Source organism: Papaver somniferum, chromosome 6 (genome assembly GCF_003573695.1).
Source record: "Papaver somniferum cultivar HN1 chromosome 6, ASM357369v1, whole genome shotgun sequence".
Taxonomy (NCBI): Eukaryota; Viridiplantae; Streptophyta; class Magnoliopsida; order Ranunculales; family Papaveraceae; genus Papaver; species Papaver somniferum.
This window is the reverse complement of record NC_039363.1, coordinates 39,081,708-39,100,194: the sequence shown is the minus strand read 5'-3', so window position 1 is coordinate 39,100,194 and position 18,487 is coordinate 39,081,708. Positions and strand designations below refer to the sequence as shown.

The 18,487-nt window shown below is 35.0% G+C and overlaps 2 protein-coding genes and 1 long non-coding RNA gene across 7 annotated transcripts; 1 reads left to right on the top strand and 2 right to left on the bottom strand.

Moving 5' to 3' along the window:
* Positions 1-5,601: 5,601 nt before the first annotated feature.
* Positions 5,602-7,753, bottom strand: LOC113290742 (protein FAR1-RELATED SEQUENCE 5-like). The gene is made up of 2 exons (XM_026540327.1): positions 6,537-7,753; positions 5,602-6,415 (listed from the first exon to the last, which is right to left on the bottom strand). Exons 1-2 carry the CDS (start codon positions 7,751-7,753, stop codon positions 5,602-5,604), a joined length of 2,031 nt encoding a protein of 676 aa, XP_026396112.1.
* Positions 7,754-8,607: 854 nt separating this feature from the next.
* LOC113287353 lies at positions 8,608-11,085 on the top strand. 5 transcript variants are annotated; one of them, XR_003329969.1, is made up of 4 exons: positions 8,608-9,079; positions 9,284-9,367; positions 9,493-9,724; positions 10,720-11,085. It is a non-coding gene; the product is annotated as an uncharacterized LOC113287353 (long non-coding RNA). The 5 variants fall into 5 exon arrangements; XR_003329968.1 differs by having other exon boundaries at positions 10,587-11,085; XR_003329967.1 differs by having other exon boundaries at positions 10,357-11,085.
* Positions 11,086-14,299: 3,214 nt separating this feature from the next.
* Positions 14,300-18,214, bottom strand: LOC113287352 (probable mitochondrial-processing peptidase subunit beta, mitochondrial). The gene is made up of 9 exons (XM_026536086.1): positions 17,474-18,214; positions 16,772-16,936; positions 16,467-16,604; positions 16,230-16,381; positions 16,008-16,116; positions 15,756-15,854; positions 15,359-15,424; positions 14,802-14,909; positions 14,300-14,662 (listed from the first exon to the last, which is right to left on the bottom strand). The coding sequence occupies exons 1-9, from the start codon at positions 18,143-18,145 to the stop codon at positions 14,576-14,578; spliced, it is 1,596 nt and encodes a 531-aa protein (XP_026391871.1). The 5' UTR covers positions 18,146-18,214; the 3' UTR covers positions 14,300-14,575.
* Between the last annotated feature and the right edge of the window lie 273 nt (positions 18,215-18,487).

Below are 18,487 nucleotides of genomic sequence, written 5' to 3'. Positions count from 1 at the left end.
ACGCAACATGTGTTATTTTGTGGGAAGTATCTAAAGTTGCATATCATTTTAGTTTTTATCTTAGGAAATCTCATGTTTCCAACAAAAATAAACTTAAACTAGTCAAATTAAACATTCAGATCTGTTAATACCCTTAATGATCGCACTTCCACCTTTTGCTAATTGCTTACATAATGTTCCTTCAAGTTGAATCCACTGTAACATGAAAACAAGAGGTGAAAATAATACATCAGTGGTAACAACCAAGCTTGGTCTAAGTTTTGAGTTGGACTTTCCTCTATTTATCCGAAGCTTCAAGCCTACTACATATTAAAACTTAGAGGTCCTAATTCAAGTGTGTATTAAAAACACAATCGAATTGAATGAATTTCCACTTGTTGCTTGTGTTATAAAAACATTGTCTTTTGCGGATAAGAAAACAAACCAAAATAAATTCTTGATGTACTCCTTTGAGACTCCCCTTGTCTATTTAATCACTAATACAATTATCAAAGCAACTTCTTTAGGTCAAAATAAAAACAAAATTTGAACTTCAACGAGGGGAACATCATCAAGTTTCGAAATTGAGGTAATTTTGCAAAAAAACAATCGCAAACTAATATATTTTACAGTTGTAATGCCAGAAACCAAATCAATAAATTAAAATAATTTAATTTTAACTTGCATATGTTTGGAATCAACATATTCGGTGATAAGTTTCCATATATGTACTCCAAATGTAGAAAATGCAACGGGATTAAAAGGGTTTGGGAAGCAAATATTGAGGGTAATCCTAACAGGGGATCTATGGGGTGCTTATATTATAACTATGCCGAATTTTAGTGGTTAGATGAGGCTATCAAATTACCATCACCTAGACAACATTCATCAAAGAGTGATTCCAATTGTGGAATTCGTACGCATTGGTAAAAAGATTTTTTTAACGTAATTATGAAGTAATCAATGCAAAAAACTACTATCTATGAACTGTATGTGTTGTTTCAAGAATCAATGAAGTTGGATAAACCAATAATGAGAAGAAGATTAGTGTAACAACTAAAATTAAAATGTAACCCCATAAATATAGGAAACAAACATTGTAATTCATATAATGATGCTAATTTCTAATAAACATGTTACCTTAATAGATGAAATTAATTAATGTAATTTCTTTGTCTGGAGATAATACTCTACCGCGTAGATGGTTAAAAATTCAGTCATCCGGTAGATTTATCTATTACGAATGACTTTCTCAAAAAAATAAAAATTGTTAGGCCCGATATTTTTCCCCTCATACCATACATCAGATGTTGGGCCTTGTTTTTCATTTTGGGTCTGAACAGATAAATTTGTATTGCACTATTAGCCGTGTTTTTCAACTTTCCTTTGTGTTCTTTGGGGGAAAATAACATGATTAAAATTATTTTCATGACTGGTGCGATGTTGTTGTTTTATTTCGTACTAGATTATACTGGAACTTATTTAACTATTTTTTTAGAAATAACTTCACCATAATCTCATCTTACCATTGTTGGTGTGAGAACTTTAAAATTTGGTTGAGTTTAAACCAGAATAACGTAGGCGAAATTTAGTTTTTATTATCAGAACTATTATTGTAGGGCATGCGGCTATTTAACGTGGCACAAGTGATATAGGATAGTGAGGGGGAAAATAGGAAATAGAAGATTGATGTTTATGGAATACATTCAAGAATTAGAGCAACATCTAGTTTTTGTCTTCTAGTGCCTGAGGGTGAACCAGGTCACATAGAGCGCAGACCATTTGTCTTTATTATCTCATCTAGGGATGTATATAATACCCGAAAATACTCAACCTACATGTACCTTCCAGAGCATGCCCGTACCCAGAGGAGCCCAAAGACTGTTACAGCCCGCTATGGGCCGCCTGGCCTGGTTTGGTTAGCTTAAATGGGATGCTCGGGCTTTCCCTAAAATTAAATAGCCCGGCCTGATACCTGTCCAGATAACCCGGGCTGGTACCCGTTTGATATTATCATAAGAGTTGTAGTTTTACGTGGAAGTAAATTATTACATGTTTTCATTATATTTTGGTTTAAAATTCTTATTTTTTTATTCTATATTTAGAAGATTAAGTGCATAAGATTTTTTCAAGTTATAGTTCATCCAGTCTTCAAATTCCAATCCAGAACTAAAAAAGGAATTACAAAACTTTGAAAATACAAAAAGTCATAGCATGTTTGGCCTTCCTAGCCTGGCCTGGTTAGTCAAATGGGCTTTGGGCGGTCTGTGGGTCTCAAAATAAGTGTCTTTACCTGGCCCTTGCGGTCTGACGGGCTTTTTCGATAGATGAAAATAAAGCCTGTTCGGCATGGGCTGGATTAAAAAACAGGCCAAACTACCCGGCCTGGCCCAATACACCCCTAATCTCATCGACGGAGTCCAAAGATCCCATATATATTTGAAAAATTATGAACGTTTATTATTCTTTTTTTAGCTTGTCAATCTCTAGTTGAAGTTTTTTTGTTTCTTCTTCTGAGGATAGATCGATTATAAAAATATGACTTGGACTAACTCACTAAAGGTTATCCTAGACATGGATATAGGATATTCCTCCAATGCGTGCCCAAATCACCAGCCTCATAAGAACTATTGAAGGAGCAAAATTACAATTTGGAAAAAAAACAAAAAAAAATTATTGACTAAGGAAAAGAGTGCAACGCGAAATGTCCATAAAACTATAACTTTAAAATTATAATTTTTCAAAATCATAGAAATGTCCATAATTTTTCTCCGTCGATACTTTATGAATCGTTTTCTAATGCATATATGTCGTGATAGTCTTCACTAGTGATAATCTTCACTCATGATAATACTAGTAGAACTGTCACGACAGTTCATACATGACAAGAAAGTCATCCTCTAGGAAATGTAGAATGACGGTTTAGCCTTCTCTAGTTACAGTTAGCAGTACGGCTTACCCTCCTCTTCCCAAGATAGATGGATACCTGGTATGGCTCACCCTCCTCTTCCCAAGAATGATTTCTTTCGTTTTTATGAAAATGTAGCAGAGCTCTTCCTTCCTGATTCTCCACAGTGGAACGTTAACTTACCAGACAAGTTATTTGATACTGATACCTCCCTAAATATACAAGCTCTCTATATAGATAACAACAAGGATGATACTATGATATGGATGCCAGCCAAGGATGGTAACTTTTCAGTGAAAAGTACCTACAAAATGCTCGTTTTCAATGATAGAGAAGTACAAATTAATAGGGTCATAGTACACAAAAGAGTATGGAAAGCATTATGGAGTTGCAAAGCTTCTCATCGTATTAAACTCTTTGCATGGAAATGCATAAGAGATATTCACTGCACTAAATACAAGAGAGCCATCTACAATGACAATCAAGATATCAGCTGTGAAATATGTGGTAGTGATGCAAAAACAATGAAACACTTGTTGTTTGAATGTAAACATGCCAGAGCAGTCTGGAGAGGCATCAATGTAAATATAAATGCAGTTAGAGATAACTGTAACACTTTCTCTGAATGGGTGATAAGCTGGTTCACTTCTACTCAGCATGAAGAAGAAGAAAGGTGGTTGTTTTCCTTAATGATAGGTGCATGGGTCATATGGAAAGACAGATGCGACTTAGTTTTTCAGGGAGTATCTCTTAACCATATTAACTTTGTGCATAAAATCCATTATCATCTTGCGTCTCACCTGCATACAGTCAATAACTCTTTGAGTTATACTTTAAGTAACTCTAACATTTCTAGATGGAAGCCACCCGTAGAGGGTGTTATTAAATTCAACATAGATGCATCTTTTGATCACCAGACTAATGAATTTGGAACTGGCATTGTTATGCGTGATTTCATAGGTACCTCTCTCGGAATCAAAGGAACCTATGGAAATGGAGCATTAGGACCAGAGGATGGGGAGTGCATGGCTATGCGTGAGGCGCTACAATGGGCTAAAAGACGGCAGCTGAGGAAAATTCAAATAGAAGGAGACACGAAGCTAGTATTTAAGTCCATCAACATTCATTCATTACTCATTCAATGGGAAAATAGGAACTTAATGAAGGGGATCAAACATTTAATCTCTAGTTTTATTTCTTGTTCTTCAGATTTTGTTAGTCGTGATGATAACCAAGTTGCTAATGCAATTGCAAGATCATCAAGAGAAACTAGACAGGCTTGTGAGAGCTATGGAAACTTTAATTCTTCTATCTGTAGTCTCCTAACAGGATACCAACACTTCACCAATTAATGAATTTTCTTTCTTATCAAAAAAAAAGTTAGCAGTACGGCTTCTTATTCCGTCTTTGAGAAGTCATCTGTGAATGGAAAGCAGGTGTAATTTTCCTTCCATTCTCATATGTAAGCTGTCTTTGCAGTCAGTGAAACTTGATTTTACATCTCCCTTATAAAGCATAGTTTGGATAAGTTAGGCAAGATAAAGAGTGGTCTGGATTTCTCATTGGGAAAGCTAAATCCATGGTTGTGGTTGTTTACATCATTATTGTATCATTAATTTCTTACAATAAATATTTTATTAATCTCTCATTATAAATATCTTAATAGAGAACGGATCCGTTGACAGGCTTGTTTTTTACAAGATCTGCCAATGTATCTTAACTGTCTAAACCATTCACATCGACGTTTCAGATTTTATAAACTTTAGGATTCATTTGATGGATACCCGGGACCCGGACAAAATTTTCAGCCGTTTTTTTTATATTTTTATATTTCTTTTTGTTAAAATTTCATTCTTCCACACGTGCCTGACTCTTTGACTTATTCTTTTCCTCTCCACGGAAACCTATCCAGTTATTCGTCTCTTTCGCTCCTGCTTCAGAAATATGAACATGGAAAAGAAATAATTGGTGTTCGAAACTCTACTTTCTTTCTAAATCTCGATCATCAAAGGTGTTGCCGAGATTAATATTGGGCTATTTTTCCCTCTTATTCTCTAGGGTTTTTCCCCTCTTCTCATCTTCTTGTACTAGCTGAAATTTCAATTTGAACATTTTTCGCATGAACACTATTTTAATGAGTCGAGCTATTAGTGTTTCCCCTCTGGTGTTTCATTCACTTAATGCTGGTGGTTACTTTATAGAGAATGGAAAAATTACAAGGCATGAACTCGTCATAAGAGACTTTTTTGGAAACCCAATTATTGCCTATTCTTAGTTTACTAAAAAACCCATTTGCCCGCTGTATCATCAGAATAATGGTGTTCTAGAAGATTATTGCCTGTTAACAGTAAGAGTATGAAATTATAACACCAAGAGATTTATCAATTATATAAATTCAAAGCATACATAGCGTACGTAAAGAAAAAACTTAGCAAGAAAATGTCAAAATAACGAAATAAGAAGCAAAATAATAAGAATAAGTGCTTAAATCCATACTTACCATAATCGTAGATTCATCAATTAACTAGTAAACTTCACGCAGTACCACTACCACTGTTAGCACTAGCAGCAGCTAACTGATCACCTTTTTTTTGTTTGCAAGTACGAGAGTCGTGGCCTTCGAACTTGCAGTACTTGCAAGTTCTGGGTCTTTTTCTTGTCTGGGACAGTTCTATACCACTCTGCAAGCGTTTATGGTGAATCTTCTGCAACATTTATTTTCCCTTTTCAGGATTCCTACCTTTCGTCTGGGAGATGCGTGGATCACCCAAGATCATCTTAGCAGCGGTAGTAACATTCGAAACATCGCCAGGTACGTCTACAGCGGTGGTGCATGCCTGATCAATAGTTATGTCTTCACCATGTTCTTTTTCAAGTTCAACATTATCTATCTCTCTAGCCTTCTCAAATGCTTGGTTAAGAAAATCTATTGCCATCTCGTACGCTTTTTCTGATTTACCCAAAAACATGTACGCTAGCTCAGATGATCGTCGGCAATAATGACTGATCTGCATGGCTTCAATTCCAACCTTATCATCTTTTATTTCCAAGCGATCAGAACCTAAAACCGCACACTTGTTAGCATTTTTTGTCCACCTTTCCATTATAAAATGAGGTGGAATCTCTGTCTCATAAAGGCGAGATACTAAAATATGATGCAAATGTCTGCATGGTATCCCCTTGAATTCAAAATTTTGGCAACCACATGGACCACTTTTGGTTAACTCATTAATCTTTAATGAAAATTCTTCCACTATATCTTTGTCTACTTTCCAGAATACTTTATAAGAGTGCTCATAACCATTGACCTCAATTATTGTTGATTGATACTTCAAAGACGCATTAAACTCGGCATGAACTTTGTTAAAAATAACGCGAGTAAAAACCTTAGATGCATGCATTACCAATAAATCTTGTGAGGCAAATATACGCTTCATGTGGATAGACTTGTAGTCTTCTTCCCTTTCTCTAACATACATTCTTTCCAGTGCCTGATCACAACTTTCGACGAATTCTCGTAGAGATGTCCTGGAATTCACATAATGATCAAAAAATGAATTAATACTTTCACTTCTCTGTGTTGTATTCATCCCTGCAAAAAAAAGTACTTCTATTATAAGCTGGAATCCATTTTTCACGGATATCGTACAGGTCTTTAATCCATTCATGCTCTATCAAATTAAACTCTATTAGCATGGAGTTCCATTGATTTTCAAAATCCTCAATTGTATATGTAAACCGAGTAACCGCTTTAACTGTTCGCTTAAACTTCGATTTCTTAAAGAATACGTGACTTAGCTTCTCTCCAAACTTCTTCTTAATATGCCACAAACAAAAACGATGACGGGTATTAGGGAGTACCGTAGCAATCGCAATTGTCATGGCTTGATCCTGATCAGTAAGTACTGAAATTGGAGGAGTACCTCCCATTGCTTCAAGCCACGTCTTAAACAACCATGTAAAAGTCTCTTTTGTCTCATCTCCAATTAATGCAAATCCAAATGTGATAGACTGGTGATGATGGTTCGTACCTGTAAAAGGAGCAAAGGGCATACTATATTTTTTGGTCCTATATGTTGTATCGAACGTTACAACATCTCCAAAACGACTATATGCCATCCGCGAATGTGCATCAACCCAAAAAAAATTTGCTGCCCTCCCTATTTCATCAACTTGTATTGCATAATAGATACTGGGGTTCTCAATTATTCTTTTTCTGAAGTAGTCATGCAAGGCTTCTGCATCTCCAATATCTAATAAAGATTTCCTAACCGTCCTCAAATGATTGTAAACATCCCTAGGAGTGAATGTAGTATTTTCACTATGCCCGAATAATGATGCAACCTTACCAACTGGGAGGCTATTGTTGTTAAATGCTTCAACCAAGCTTTTAGCTTCACTCGGCATATACTTGTTTGACCTCATGAGAACTCTCTTTTTAGGAGAGACCATAACATGATTGTGTTCATCCACAAATGCATTTATATACCATATATTACGTTTTACATCCAAAGCTATACGCATCATAGCTTTACAATTTGTTCTCATGGTTGAAGTGTTCTTTTTCCTCTTAACAATCTCCTGTTCGACTTCATCATCATCAAAAATATTTGAATCATCATAATTAGAATCTTTACCGTAGACACCTTCACAACCACAAACAAATATAACTCTACTTATACCTCCCATATGCGCACTGGCATATGATGATCTCTTACGTGTAGAAAATCCCTTGCTTCTCCCATATTCTTTGTAGAATAAATCAGCTGTTTCAATAGAAGAAAATTCCAAACCAACTGCTGGTTTGAGATCTTTGGATGACATATTATTACAACCAATTTCATTATTTTCAATAGTAGTTTCCATTCCTCTGTTGAGTAAACAAAGAATACTGTAATTAGTACAATCGAAAAACAAAGAAATCAAAGTTCTAATTTTATATTATAGGATGACAAATCATAAAGCTACGTATGATAAGAGATCTGTAATACATAATCACGTTAGAATTCTCATGATTCAGTGAGTTGAAAAGATTTGCATACAATAAGCTAGAAACAACAATTTCCACTATGATAATGAAACATCTAGCGTTGATTTAATAAATCCCCACAAAACAATCACGTTATGTATAGAATCCACTAAAACCCTAGGCTAAATATTTACTGAATCAACCCCTAAAGAAGAAAAGAGAATTATTAATATCGTAGGGAAAGGAGAGGGAAAGACTAAGGAACACACGTGAATAGAAAACAAAATCACCGAAGAATCTTAGAAAATAAAATAAAAAATTAGCCGGAATTTAATCGGGTCGTTAATATTCATCAACTAGTTTATTTAATCTATGAAATCTCTATCGTTCATGTATTGGAACTGGACAGCTGAGATACACTGTTAGATATTGTAAAAAATGAGCCTGTCAATGGATCCTCCCTCATCTTAATATTGATAATATTTTCAAAAAGGTGTTGGAACCCAGCTTGTTGCTAGGATGTCAACAAAAAAACTTTGTGTAATTATTATTATCATTAATATTGATAATATTAAAAAAAAAAGTATATCTTGCTAATATAAATAAAAGAGGCATTTTCACCAGTTTATACTGAACTTCCATAAATACCCCTCCGGATATTGTTGTTTTTCCTTCACTTTTTTGTAATTTCTTGCAAAATCCAGGGGTATTTGGCTATTTTCTGCCTCTTTTCTCCCTAAACCCATCGACGAAAACGAGAAGAACTCAGGACCCTTACTTCCAGCAGATCGAGCTGTTGATTCTAAAATTTTCTCTCAACTGATCATAATCATATATCGGACCACACAACATCACTGTCATTATCAAGCTAGGTTGGAGAACAATTACTCGATTTCATTTGTAATTGCTTAAACTCAATTGATCAAATCGATTGGTCTCAAAAAATTGAAATCTCGGGGATTTTCAACTGAAGTTTGAGATTTCAATTGAAATCCAGAGTTGAATCAGATTATTTGGTTGTCCGTTGGAGAACAGTTACTTGATTTGCAAAATCCCCTAATCGATTTGTCTGAAAAAAAATAAAATCTCGGGGATTTTGAATTGAAGTTTGAGATTCAGATTGAATCCAGAGTTGAATCACATGATTGGATTGTCCATATACACATGCTGATGCACTTATGTTCGTAGGAACTAAACCTAGAACTGGGAACTATGAATTTCAGGTAAGGATTGCGCTCATCATCTTAATTTGCTATCTTAAATCAGAAATTCCCAAGATATAGGAAGGTATACAATATAGGGATTTACCTTAACTGAAATTTTGGATGAAAATTGGTGAAAGATTGTTTCTGGGTCTGTAAATTGTTCAGTTTTTTTCAGAATTCATATGCTCTGAATTAATTTGTTTGTCTGTTTTTGCATGTTAGGGTGTTTGTTGTTGGTGGTGAATTGTGGTGATGGTGGTGGTGAAGTAGCCAGAAACCAAGAGAGAATCAGAGATAGAAATGAAGGTAAAAAAAATATGTTTCAAATGCATAACTGATTATGAGATTTCAATATGTATATTATGAGTATAGTTTGACATCTAAAACTTCTACCAGACATTATGCAGTTTTGTAATGAGTTTATTATATAGGTACAAATATTTGACAGCATCTAAAGAAAGTAATCAGACAAAAGAGAACTCATAATACAGTTCCTTCAGTGGGATCCGACAACGCCCCAAGAAAAAGATCCCGTGAAAGTCCAACAAATATTGATGTTTCAATGGAGCTCAACCCGTCCTCTAGATCCAGACCCCACAAAAGTCCCAAGACTTTTGGAACATGCTCAAAGTCAAGCATTGATGCAAGCACAAAATGAAAAAGGTCAGCTGTCTTCCTTTTCATATTTTATTTTCATTTTTCAGCAAGACCTCATTATCGGTACCCTGTTTCCGGCTTCCAAATATGTGACTTGTTAAAATGTAAAGCATCTGGCAAAGAACAAGCATGGGCTAACTTAGGAAGTGAATTTCTTTCGTAGAATCACATTGTAGTTTATTTCAAGCAAACTAAAATGTTTATGGTGTCATGACTAAATCTTTTTAACTGTTGAATGGAGGTCAGAGATACTTCTATATATGAGGTGTTTATGTTGTCACGACTTAAAACAATGTAAGGAGGCTTTGCTGAGCCAGTGGAAATTTCTTCTTTCCATGTTGCAATCTTTTTGAAGTGGGATTTGCTTTTGTTGTGTTGGTCAGACATGCTTTTTGTTTTGATTATAGAGATGATAGTGTTGATATCGTGCACAAGTTGCATATTTATTTATGCAAATGTGCACAAATTAGGCATTACATCAGATACTCTTTTCTCTCTTGAACGTTAATCCCTGTACTCTGCCACTTTATCCCCGATACTCTGTAATTTTTGGACAATTTGGTACAAAGAAATATACTCGGGTTAGTTGTTAGACTTTTAATGTAAGGTTTTTAGACCGATACTAACTTACTTTATAGGTAGGTAAACAAATGAAGTTAATGGATTTTTGATGAGAATAAGCCCAAAGAGGTAACCGAGACAAATTATTTCCACCCAGCAGGCATGGCTATCTAGAAAAAACGAGACAAATGGTACTTCGCCAAGCATCAGGAGATATCAGAGAATTTTTGTGTCATTATTAGACCCATTACCATAGTGCTTATTTTTTTGTATTACTTTTACCATGTGTATTTTTCCGCAATAATAGGAAAATTCAGCTAAAGGCATGTATCCATACATATTGGTGCAGTTGCAGTTGTTTTGTTGGTGAAACTGAAAGTAGTTATTCTGGCGAGTTCTGGATCGACCAATTAATTCACCTTTTTTTCCTTCATGTGAAGCGAATAACTATAATGAACGGCGCCATGTGATGATGGGACTACCGGTGGTTGAATGAAATGAACGGCAGGCGCGACGTGTTATACTAGTCTTAATAAATAAACTTTCATTAATTAAACAATAAATTTATTAATAAAGCAACATAATAATTTGTAAAATTATCTTTCCAACCCATTACATTTTTCTAAATAGTAAAAGAAATTAGGCATGACCGGGGTGGTAGTGCATTAAGTCGGTGAAGATAGTGATGTGGTGGAAAATGTAGTGTAATAGGTGGTTCCTGTGGTGGTAGTGCAGGTTCAGTGTGATAGTGGATAAATGTTTACTTCATGTCGTTTAGACACAAATAAAATTGTTACTAAAGTTGAGGTTGAATTTCTTAATGTGAAAATAAGATAATTGTAAAGAAAAAAAGTTAGTACGAGCTGACGGTAATTTGTCCCGAAAAACAACCCAAGAAAAATCAAACGGTGATAGGGTAATGGATCTACCATTGAGATCGTAAAGGTTTTTAGTTGGTCTCATTGTTTCAGGTGATAGGGTAATGGATCTACCATTGAGATCGTAAAGGTTTTTAGTTGGTCTCATTACATGTTTCACTCGGCGGTTCTTTCGAGACACATATTTTGGTCAACTGAACAATTCTCCGAAAGAAAAAATAATAATTGAAAAACATGGAGAACAATTATCATTTTGTATAAAGCCCACATAAAAATTGACAAGGGTTATGATTGATAATCTTATTAACTTATGATATATATGACCCGATGGATATATTTGAAATACATATCCTTTCCAGAATTCACCTAGGGAAAGCTAAATCTACGGTTGTAAAATGATCAGTTTAGTTAAATATCAATAATAAATGTTCTATTAGTATTTCATAATAAATATGTGTTTAATTAATCAAATAAATATGCTTTCATTAATACAGTACATAATCAATTTATCTTTTAAATCAGTAGACATTAATGGTGGTTCTGATGGTGGGTGGGGGTGGTGAATCAACGGTAGGGATAATGGTGGTGGGTGTTGGTGAGAATGGTGGAGTGATGACGTATGGTGGTGGTGATGGTAGAAGAAATAGTGGTGGTGATGGTAGAAGAATTAGTGGTAGTGGGATGAGAAAAATGTCCTAAGGTAGATAAATTATTCAGTTACCCGTCGTTTTTTTTTTATATTACTTTTTTTTTAAAATTTAAAATAATACTTTCGTTAATACAGTACATAATAAATTTATATTATATTGAATCATTGGACATTAATATTGGTTGTGATGGTAGGCGGGGGTGGTGGATCAGTGGTGGGGATAATGGCGGTGGGTGTCGGATTTAAGATTGGTGGAGTGATGACGTTAATGGTGGTTGTGCTGGAAGAAGTAGTGGTAGGAAAAGCTAAATCTACGACTGTAAAATGATCTGTTTAATTAAATTTCAATAATAAATATTATATTAGTATTTCACAATAAATGTTTGTTTAATTAATCAAATAAATATGTTTTTATTAATACAATACATAATAAATTTATCTTATATTAAATCAGTAGACATTAATGATGGTTGTGATGGTGGGTGGGGGTGGTGTATCAACGGTGGGGAAAATGGTGGTGGTTGTCGGTGAGAATGGTGGAGTGATGACGTTAATGGTGGTGGTGGTGGAAGAAGTAGTGGTAGTGGGATGAGAAACGTATCCTAAGGTAGATAAATTACTTAGTTACCCTTGGTTTATATTTTTATTTGATATTACTTTTTTTTTAAATACTTTCGTTAATACAGTATATAATGAATTTACATCATATTGAATCAGTGGACATTAATATTGGTTGTGATGGTGGGCGGGGGTGGTGGATCAACGGTGGGGATAATGGCGGTGAGTGTTGAATGTGAGAATGGTGGAATGATGACATTAATGGTGGTGGTGCTGGAAGAAGTAGTGGTAGTGGGATGAGAAATGTGTCCCAAAGTAGATAAATTACTAAGTTATCTTGGTTTATTTTTTTATTTGATATTAGTTTTTTAATTTGTTTTTCTTTTCTTTTTTTCTTTTTTTAAATTTAAAGTAATACTTTCATTAATGTAGTACATGATAAATTTATATTATATTGAATCGGTGGACATTAATATTGGTTGTGATAGCGGGCGGGGGTGGTGGATCGGTGGTGGGTGTTGGACGTGAGAATGGTGGAGTGATGACGTTAATGGTGATGGTGCTGGAAGAAGTAGTGGTGGTGGGATGAGAATTGGTGTCCTAAGGTAGATAAATTACTTAGTTACCCTTGGTTATTTTTTTTGTTTAATGTTAGTTCTTAAAATTTTATTTTTCTTTTCTTTTTTTAATTTTTTAAGTTAAAATAAATATTATGGGCCAGATATTTATCGGGTCGGGACAGGAAAGAAAATGAACGGGTGAGGACTATAAGGAAACCAAGCTCATTCTGAAAGTTAGATACCAAACCAATATAAAGCGCGGTTATAATTGAAAAAATTATTTTGTATAAAAAGATGCCTCACAAGGCTTTATTAGAAAACAAAAGAACAAACGTTTACCCTTTTTGACATCTAAAAAGTTATTTACATGTAAACTCTAAGTAATGTTTTATTTTGCATTCAAACAAAAAAAAAACTGTAACTTTTTCTTTTTGCGTATTAATCTAAATTTTGCATTAGACAAGTTAGGAAAGATAAAGAGCGCCTGAGATTTGTTTAGGGAAAAGATATATCAATGGTTGTGGTTATTTACATCATTATTGTATCATTAATTTCATATAATAGATATTTTATTAATCTCTCATTATAAATGAAATATATTTTAAATAAATAATAAATTTGTTAATAATCATTAGGATGATGGGGGTGGTCTTTGTGAGTGGAAAAGGTAGTGTTGATGAGTGGTTCCGGTGATGGTACTGCAGGTGCTTAGTGTGTTAATGACAATAATGTTTATTCTATGTCGTTATGACATAAATAACATTTATCATGGAAGTTCGTGGTTGATTTTCTTAATGAGAAAATAAGATGGTTATTAATACAAAAGAAACAATTGTACAGGCTGACCACAATTTTTTCCGAAACACAACCCTTGAAAACCAGCGACAATAGGGACAGTAAAGGTTTTCAGTTGCTCTTACTACATGTTTTGCCCGGTAATTTTTTCGAGAAAAATATTTAGATCAACCTAGCAATTCTCAGAAAAAAAAACATAACAATTAAAAAACATGGAGAATAGTTATCATTTTATATAGAACCAACAAAAAGAATGACAAAGATTAAAATTGACATAATTTTTTTACTTAGTACGGTGAAGTTCCAGTGACTTGTAAAATTTGGCTGTTTAATTTCCAAAAAACAAAACAGAATAATGTATTCTTAAAGAGGTTGTTAATCTGAACTTTGCACCTTCTGAAGTTTGAACTAAAAACCATTGCATAAAGGTATGTTTCCAGGAACCACCACCAATAGAAAAGTAACCATTCCATACAGAAATGATCATGTTCAGAGCCTGCTGTCCAGAACGAGGAATTTTTTCCAACCAGTGTACAAAAAAATATAAAAGCTCAGATGGCAGAAAAATAAAGGGAAATAGTTTGTGGAGATGTTTATAAGAAATTTCATTATGCAAAAGTGCAACTTTGTCATTTAAGATGAAATTATTACTTTGACCCCAGAACTTGAGGGATTTTACAGAACCAAAATAGACACATAAAACAAGGTAAAATTATAAAGGCCCCAAGGGTTCCTGAAAAGAAAGATGTGTGCAGCTGTAATCCTCTGTCTATAGGATCGTTGCCATCCAAATGACCATGGAGAAAAAAATGACAGAACATGAGTAACTTAATAAAATTAAACACATCCCCTCTACCTAGTAACGGTTCAAGTAGGTTCTGCGTCTGAACCAATTGTAGTCTGGCAGCTTCTGAATGGGTCCCATTGCAGCGATCGCAATATCCTACCAAAAAGAAGAATACAATGAAAACGAGAATACCAGGACAAGAAGACATCATTTGATCAGTATTGCAGTGTAACACAATTAATTTGTTTTAGTAGACGTGAAGTTCTTAAAATGGATGTGGTCATTTAGTCCTTACCTTATCAAAGATAAAACGATTAGCAACACGTTTTACGGTACTTGCATCAACAGCATCAATCCTCGCTACCAGTTCAGCAAACGGTATTCTTCTACCATATGTAAGCAGCTGCAGAAACACAAACGAACACAAGCATATGTCAGACGAACATTACTTTTCTATGTTGATTTTAAGCATCGATACAAGGTAGATCGACTCTCCAATCGACACCTACTGCAGAGTAAAGCAGATTGAGGTATCCACATGACCTTGTGAAGGTGGAGTCTTGCAACCTAAGAAGTGCATATGTATGTAGCATCACTTGAAGAAAAGGATTGAGTTCATGAGAAATCCATTTGCGAATCATTCCACTTGAATCGCAGTGGAAAAATGAGCCTCAAAATTTTCTTATCCATAAAAGGCCTTTTTGGCTTTTTCAAAATTAAGATGATTCGGTAAGCTGATAACCAACCTAACAGAGGCTCTTCAAACTTGTAGAATACTTCTTTTTCTAGAAATGATTCATTCTTAACTCCCTCTCAATTCTGTTTCTCAATATAAAGGAAAAAAACTTTTACCTGACGCCCAATATCTTCAGCAACTGGACTTGTTCCATCAATGTGAAGTAGAAGAGAAGATTTCAACTGCCAAACAATGAAGGTACTATAAGAATTACAGCTAGAATTAGAGTCAATACAAGGAAAAAAGAGTTGGCAACTGATATGTTGCGGCTACGTAAGGACCATATCTTGCAACCCCATGCATACGCGTCGGTGGTAGCCCCAAATTTCAGGACTTCGTGATAAAAGAAATTACTGTTTAAGCATGTGATTAGTGGACTACATATACAATAAGTGATATAGCTGGCTGAATTTAAGCTTAATGTCATTAATGCTGCTACAGCTGAGATAAACAGTATATAATTGATCCTCAGCAACCAAACCTATGTGAATGAAACGAATACCAATACAGTACCTGATTGCGCGCACGAGTGACATCCGCCTCTGAGACTCTATAGGATAACTGGCTTACTTCGTACATAATGGCATAGGCCAGATCGTCCAAGCAGTCGGGCTAAAAGAAGGTACCAAAGAAAAAATACAATCAGTTTACAATCAGAATAAAATATATTCCATGATAAAGGAACCAGCTCTTATCAGAACTTTTATCAGTTATTTTAACATTAGGATTAACTTTCTCTTAAGACTAATTCAAGGAAATAGTCACCTTGCAAGTCACATAAACACCAAACAGCCCAGTGTCCTTATAGTTGGTATTGAAGGCCATCATGTTCTCAGCTACGTCATTGATGCCAACCCTCTGTGCAAGCGGTGAACTGTTCATCGATTACCATACAGAAACCAATTAGACAACTAACATAAAAACATACGCCAGGAAGCCACAGTCCCCCTACAAGAAGCATAGGTATTAGAGACAGTTGTGACTCACCCCATGTGCTTTCCACCTCCCGCACTCTTATTCCAGGAACCCAACATGGACTGCATAACCATCAATGCAACAGAATCTGGGTCTGTCCAAGATGCTCCACTGAACGCTACCGCAAATTGTGCAAGAGGAACATCGTCATCAATTATCCTAACCTAGTAAGGCAGTATGGAATCATATTAGCATAAAATCTTATTGCAAGAACAAGAAAGGTTAAGAAATCCAAACTCATACACGTACCTCAGAACCAGTAAAAATTGCTGGTTCAAATTCAGCCAGATCAGCAGTTGTTGTAGGATCAGTTGACAATTTTGTAAAATGCTTCTTTACTTGATTAACAATATCATCATGCTTCACATTCCCAGCAGCTGCTATAACCTGAAAATAAAATTTTGAAAAACAAACAATCATCAAACTCCATAGTGATGGCATACTTTTATATAAGCTGCAACTCAGGTAAACGGTTACTGAAAATTAACTACAATGCATGTTAAGAAGCTACATGATAACTTAATACATGACAAGATAAAAGCAATAGCAATTACCATTCTTGGGGAAGTGTAGTGACTCTTAATGTAAGTCTCAAGATGCTTTTTGGTAATAGCCTTAATATTCGCAGCTGGTCCCAGAATGGTTCTACCTAGTGGAGAGTACTGGAACGCTGTTGCATGTAAATGGTCAAATATTACTTCTTCATTCTGGCTTTCAACCTGCAGGAAAAAAAGAAGATATAGATGTTATAGTTTTATCCATCACAATTCTGGACAGCAAGACAAGGTACTATCATATACTCAAACCAGAATAGTCAAATTACTCTTTAAACTAGTAAATAGGCCTATGTACTATCATAAACACATACCAGGGGGAATTAAGCTTCACTAATTCATAAGCAGTCTCCAAAAGCAAAAAAAAAAAAAAAAAACCATTAGAGGGGCTCAAAATACCATCCCAAACCATTTATATGCCATTACTTGAGGTTAATCCTTGATAACTTTTATATAAGCTCTATAAAAACTTGCTCTTGTCACACTTTCTTTTTCCAGATAAATGTAACTATCTGGATAGTTCAAAGCAGCTCAAACAGCAATCATATCTAAATTCTTGGTATCAATCAAAAAATTGCATTTTTAAGAATCAGCAAAGGGCACAGCAGATAACTCCAGAACTTCCACAATCATATTTTCTCGTAATAATACTTGAATAGATCAAAAACCTTAAATAACAATGAAAAAAAATATAAACTTTACCTCTTCCATTTCCCGCAGAATAACATCACGTTCCCTAGTAATACGATCCTCGCTAAAGGAAGAATTTTGCAAAATATCGGCAAGAATATTTAATGCATCAGGAACATTTTTATCCATAACCTTAGCATAATAAGTAGTCTGTTCCCTAGATGTATAAGCATTGAGATGACCTCCCATATTCTCAATCTCTTCTTCCAAAGCCCTAACAGATCTCTTCTCAGTTCCTTTAAACATCATATGTTCAAGGAAATGAGCAGTACCATTAGTTTCATCATCTTCATATCTACTACCAGCATCGATCCAAACACCAACAGTAGCTGTACGCGCAGCTAGATTTGATTCAGTAGCAATCCTCAGACCATTTTCTAAAGTCGTAACCCTAGTTTCAGGTGCAGATAAGATTTTTGAATGATCAGATATAACTGGATGAGGAGAGTTATATTGAAGAAACCTAGAATCTGGATTTTCAAGTTTTTTGATTTTGGATTTAGCTTCTTCAGCCAGACGATCATAGATCATAACATTAGGTGGTGGGGGACCTGTTAATTCTGAGGGTGAATCCGATAAGATTGCAGGTGATGTTGATAAACATCTGTTAGTAGTTTGAAGAGAAAGGATACCACGACTTGATGTGAATAGTTTTCTGGATCTTCTGATTAGGTTTGTCGCCATGGCTAGGGTTCCCCTTTTTTTCTTCTTCTTTTTTCTTTCAGATGTGTTTTTCTCGTTAATTATAAGAACAGGAAGGAGACGGTGAATTTTAATGGACCGTTGGATCCTCTTGGATAGATGGTTCTAGATTGGTTTCCTTCTCATCCGGGTATAGTGGACGACCGAAAAGAATTTCGGGTTCTTTTTTCCCATACTTTTTTCGAAGTTGAACTAGTTCCTGAACTAGAAGTTATTTTCCGTCGAACTTGTGGGGGAAATTTGCCACTCACACCAATATAATTCTATTGTGGTGTAGATGAGTTAATTTCCTCACCATGAACTACATTTCCCATCACAAGACAT

What these genes read in the sequence shown, in the direction of transcription:
- LOC113290742 (XM_026540327.1), bottom strand. Translation starts at nt 7,753, where the DNA reads ATGGAAACTACTATTGAAAATAATGAAATTGGTTGTAATAATATGTCA. An exon ending in CATGAATGGATTAAAGACCT is followed by an intron (nt 6,416 to 6,536) that starts GTACGATATCCG and finishes TGTGAATTCCAG; the next exon opens with GACATCTCTACGAGAATTCG.
- LOC113287352 (XM_026536086.1), bottom strand. Translation starts at nt 18,145, where the DNA reads ATGGCGACAAACCTAATCAGAAGATCCAGAAAACTATTCACATCAAGT. An exon ending in CAATTTTTACTGGTTCTGAG is followed by an intron (nt 16,382 to 16,466) that starts GTACGTGTATGA and finishes CTGCCTTACTAG; the next exon opens with GTTAGGATAATTGATGACGA. An exon ending in TCACTCGTGCGCGCAATCAG is followed by an intron (nt 15,425 to 15,755) that starts GTACTGTATTGG and finishes ATTGTTTGGCAG; the next exon opens with TTGAAATCTTCTCTTCTACT.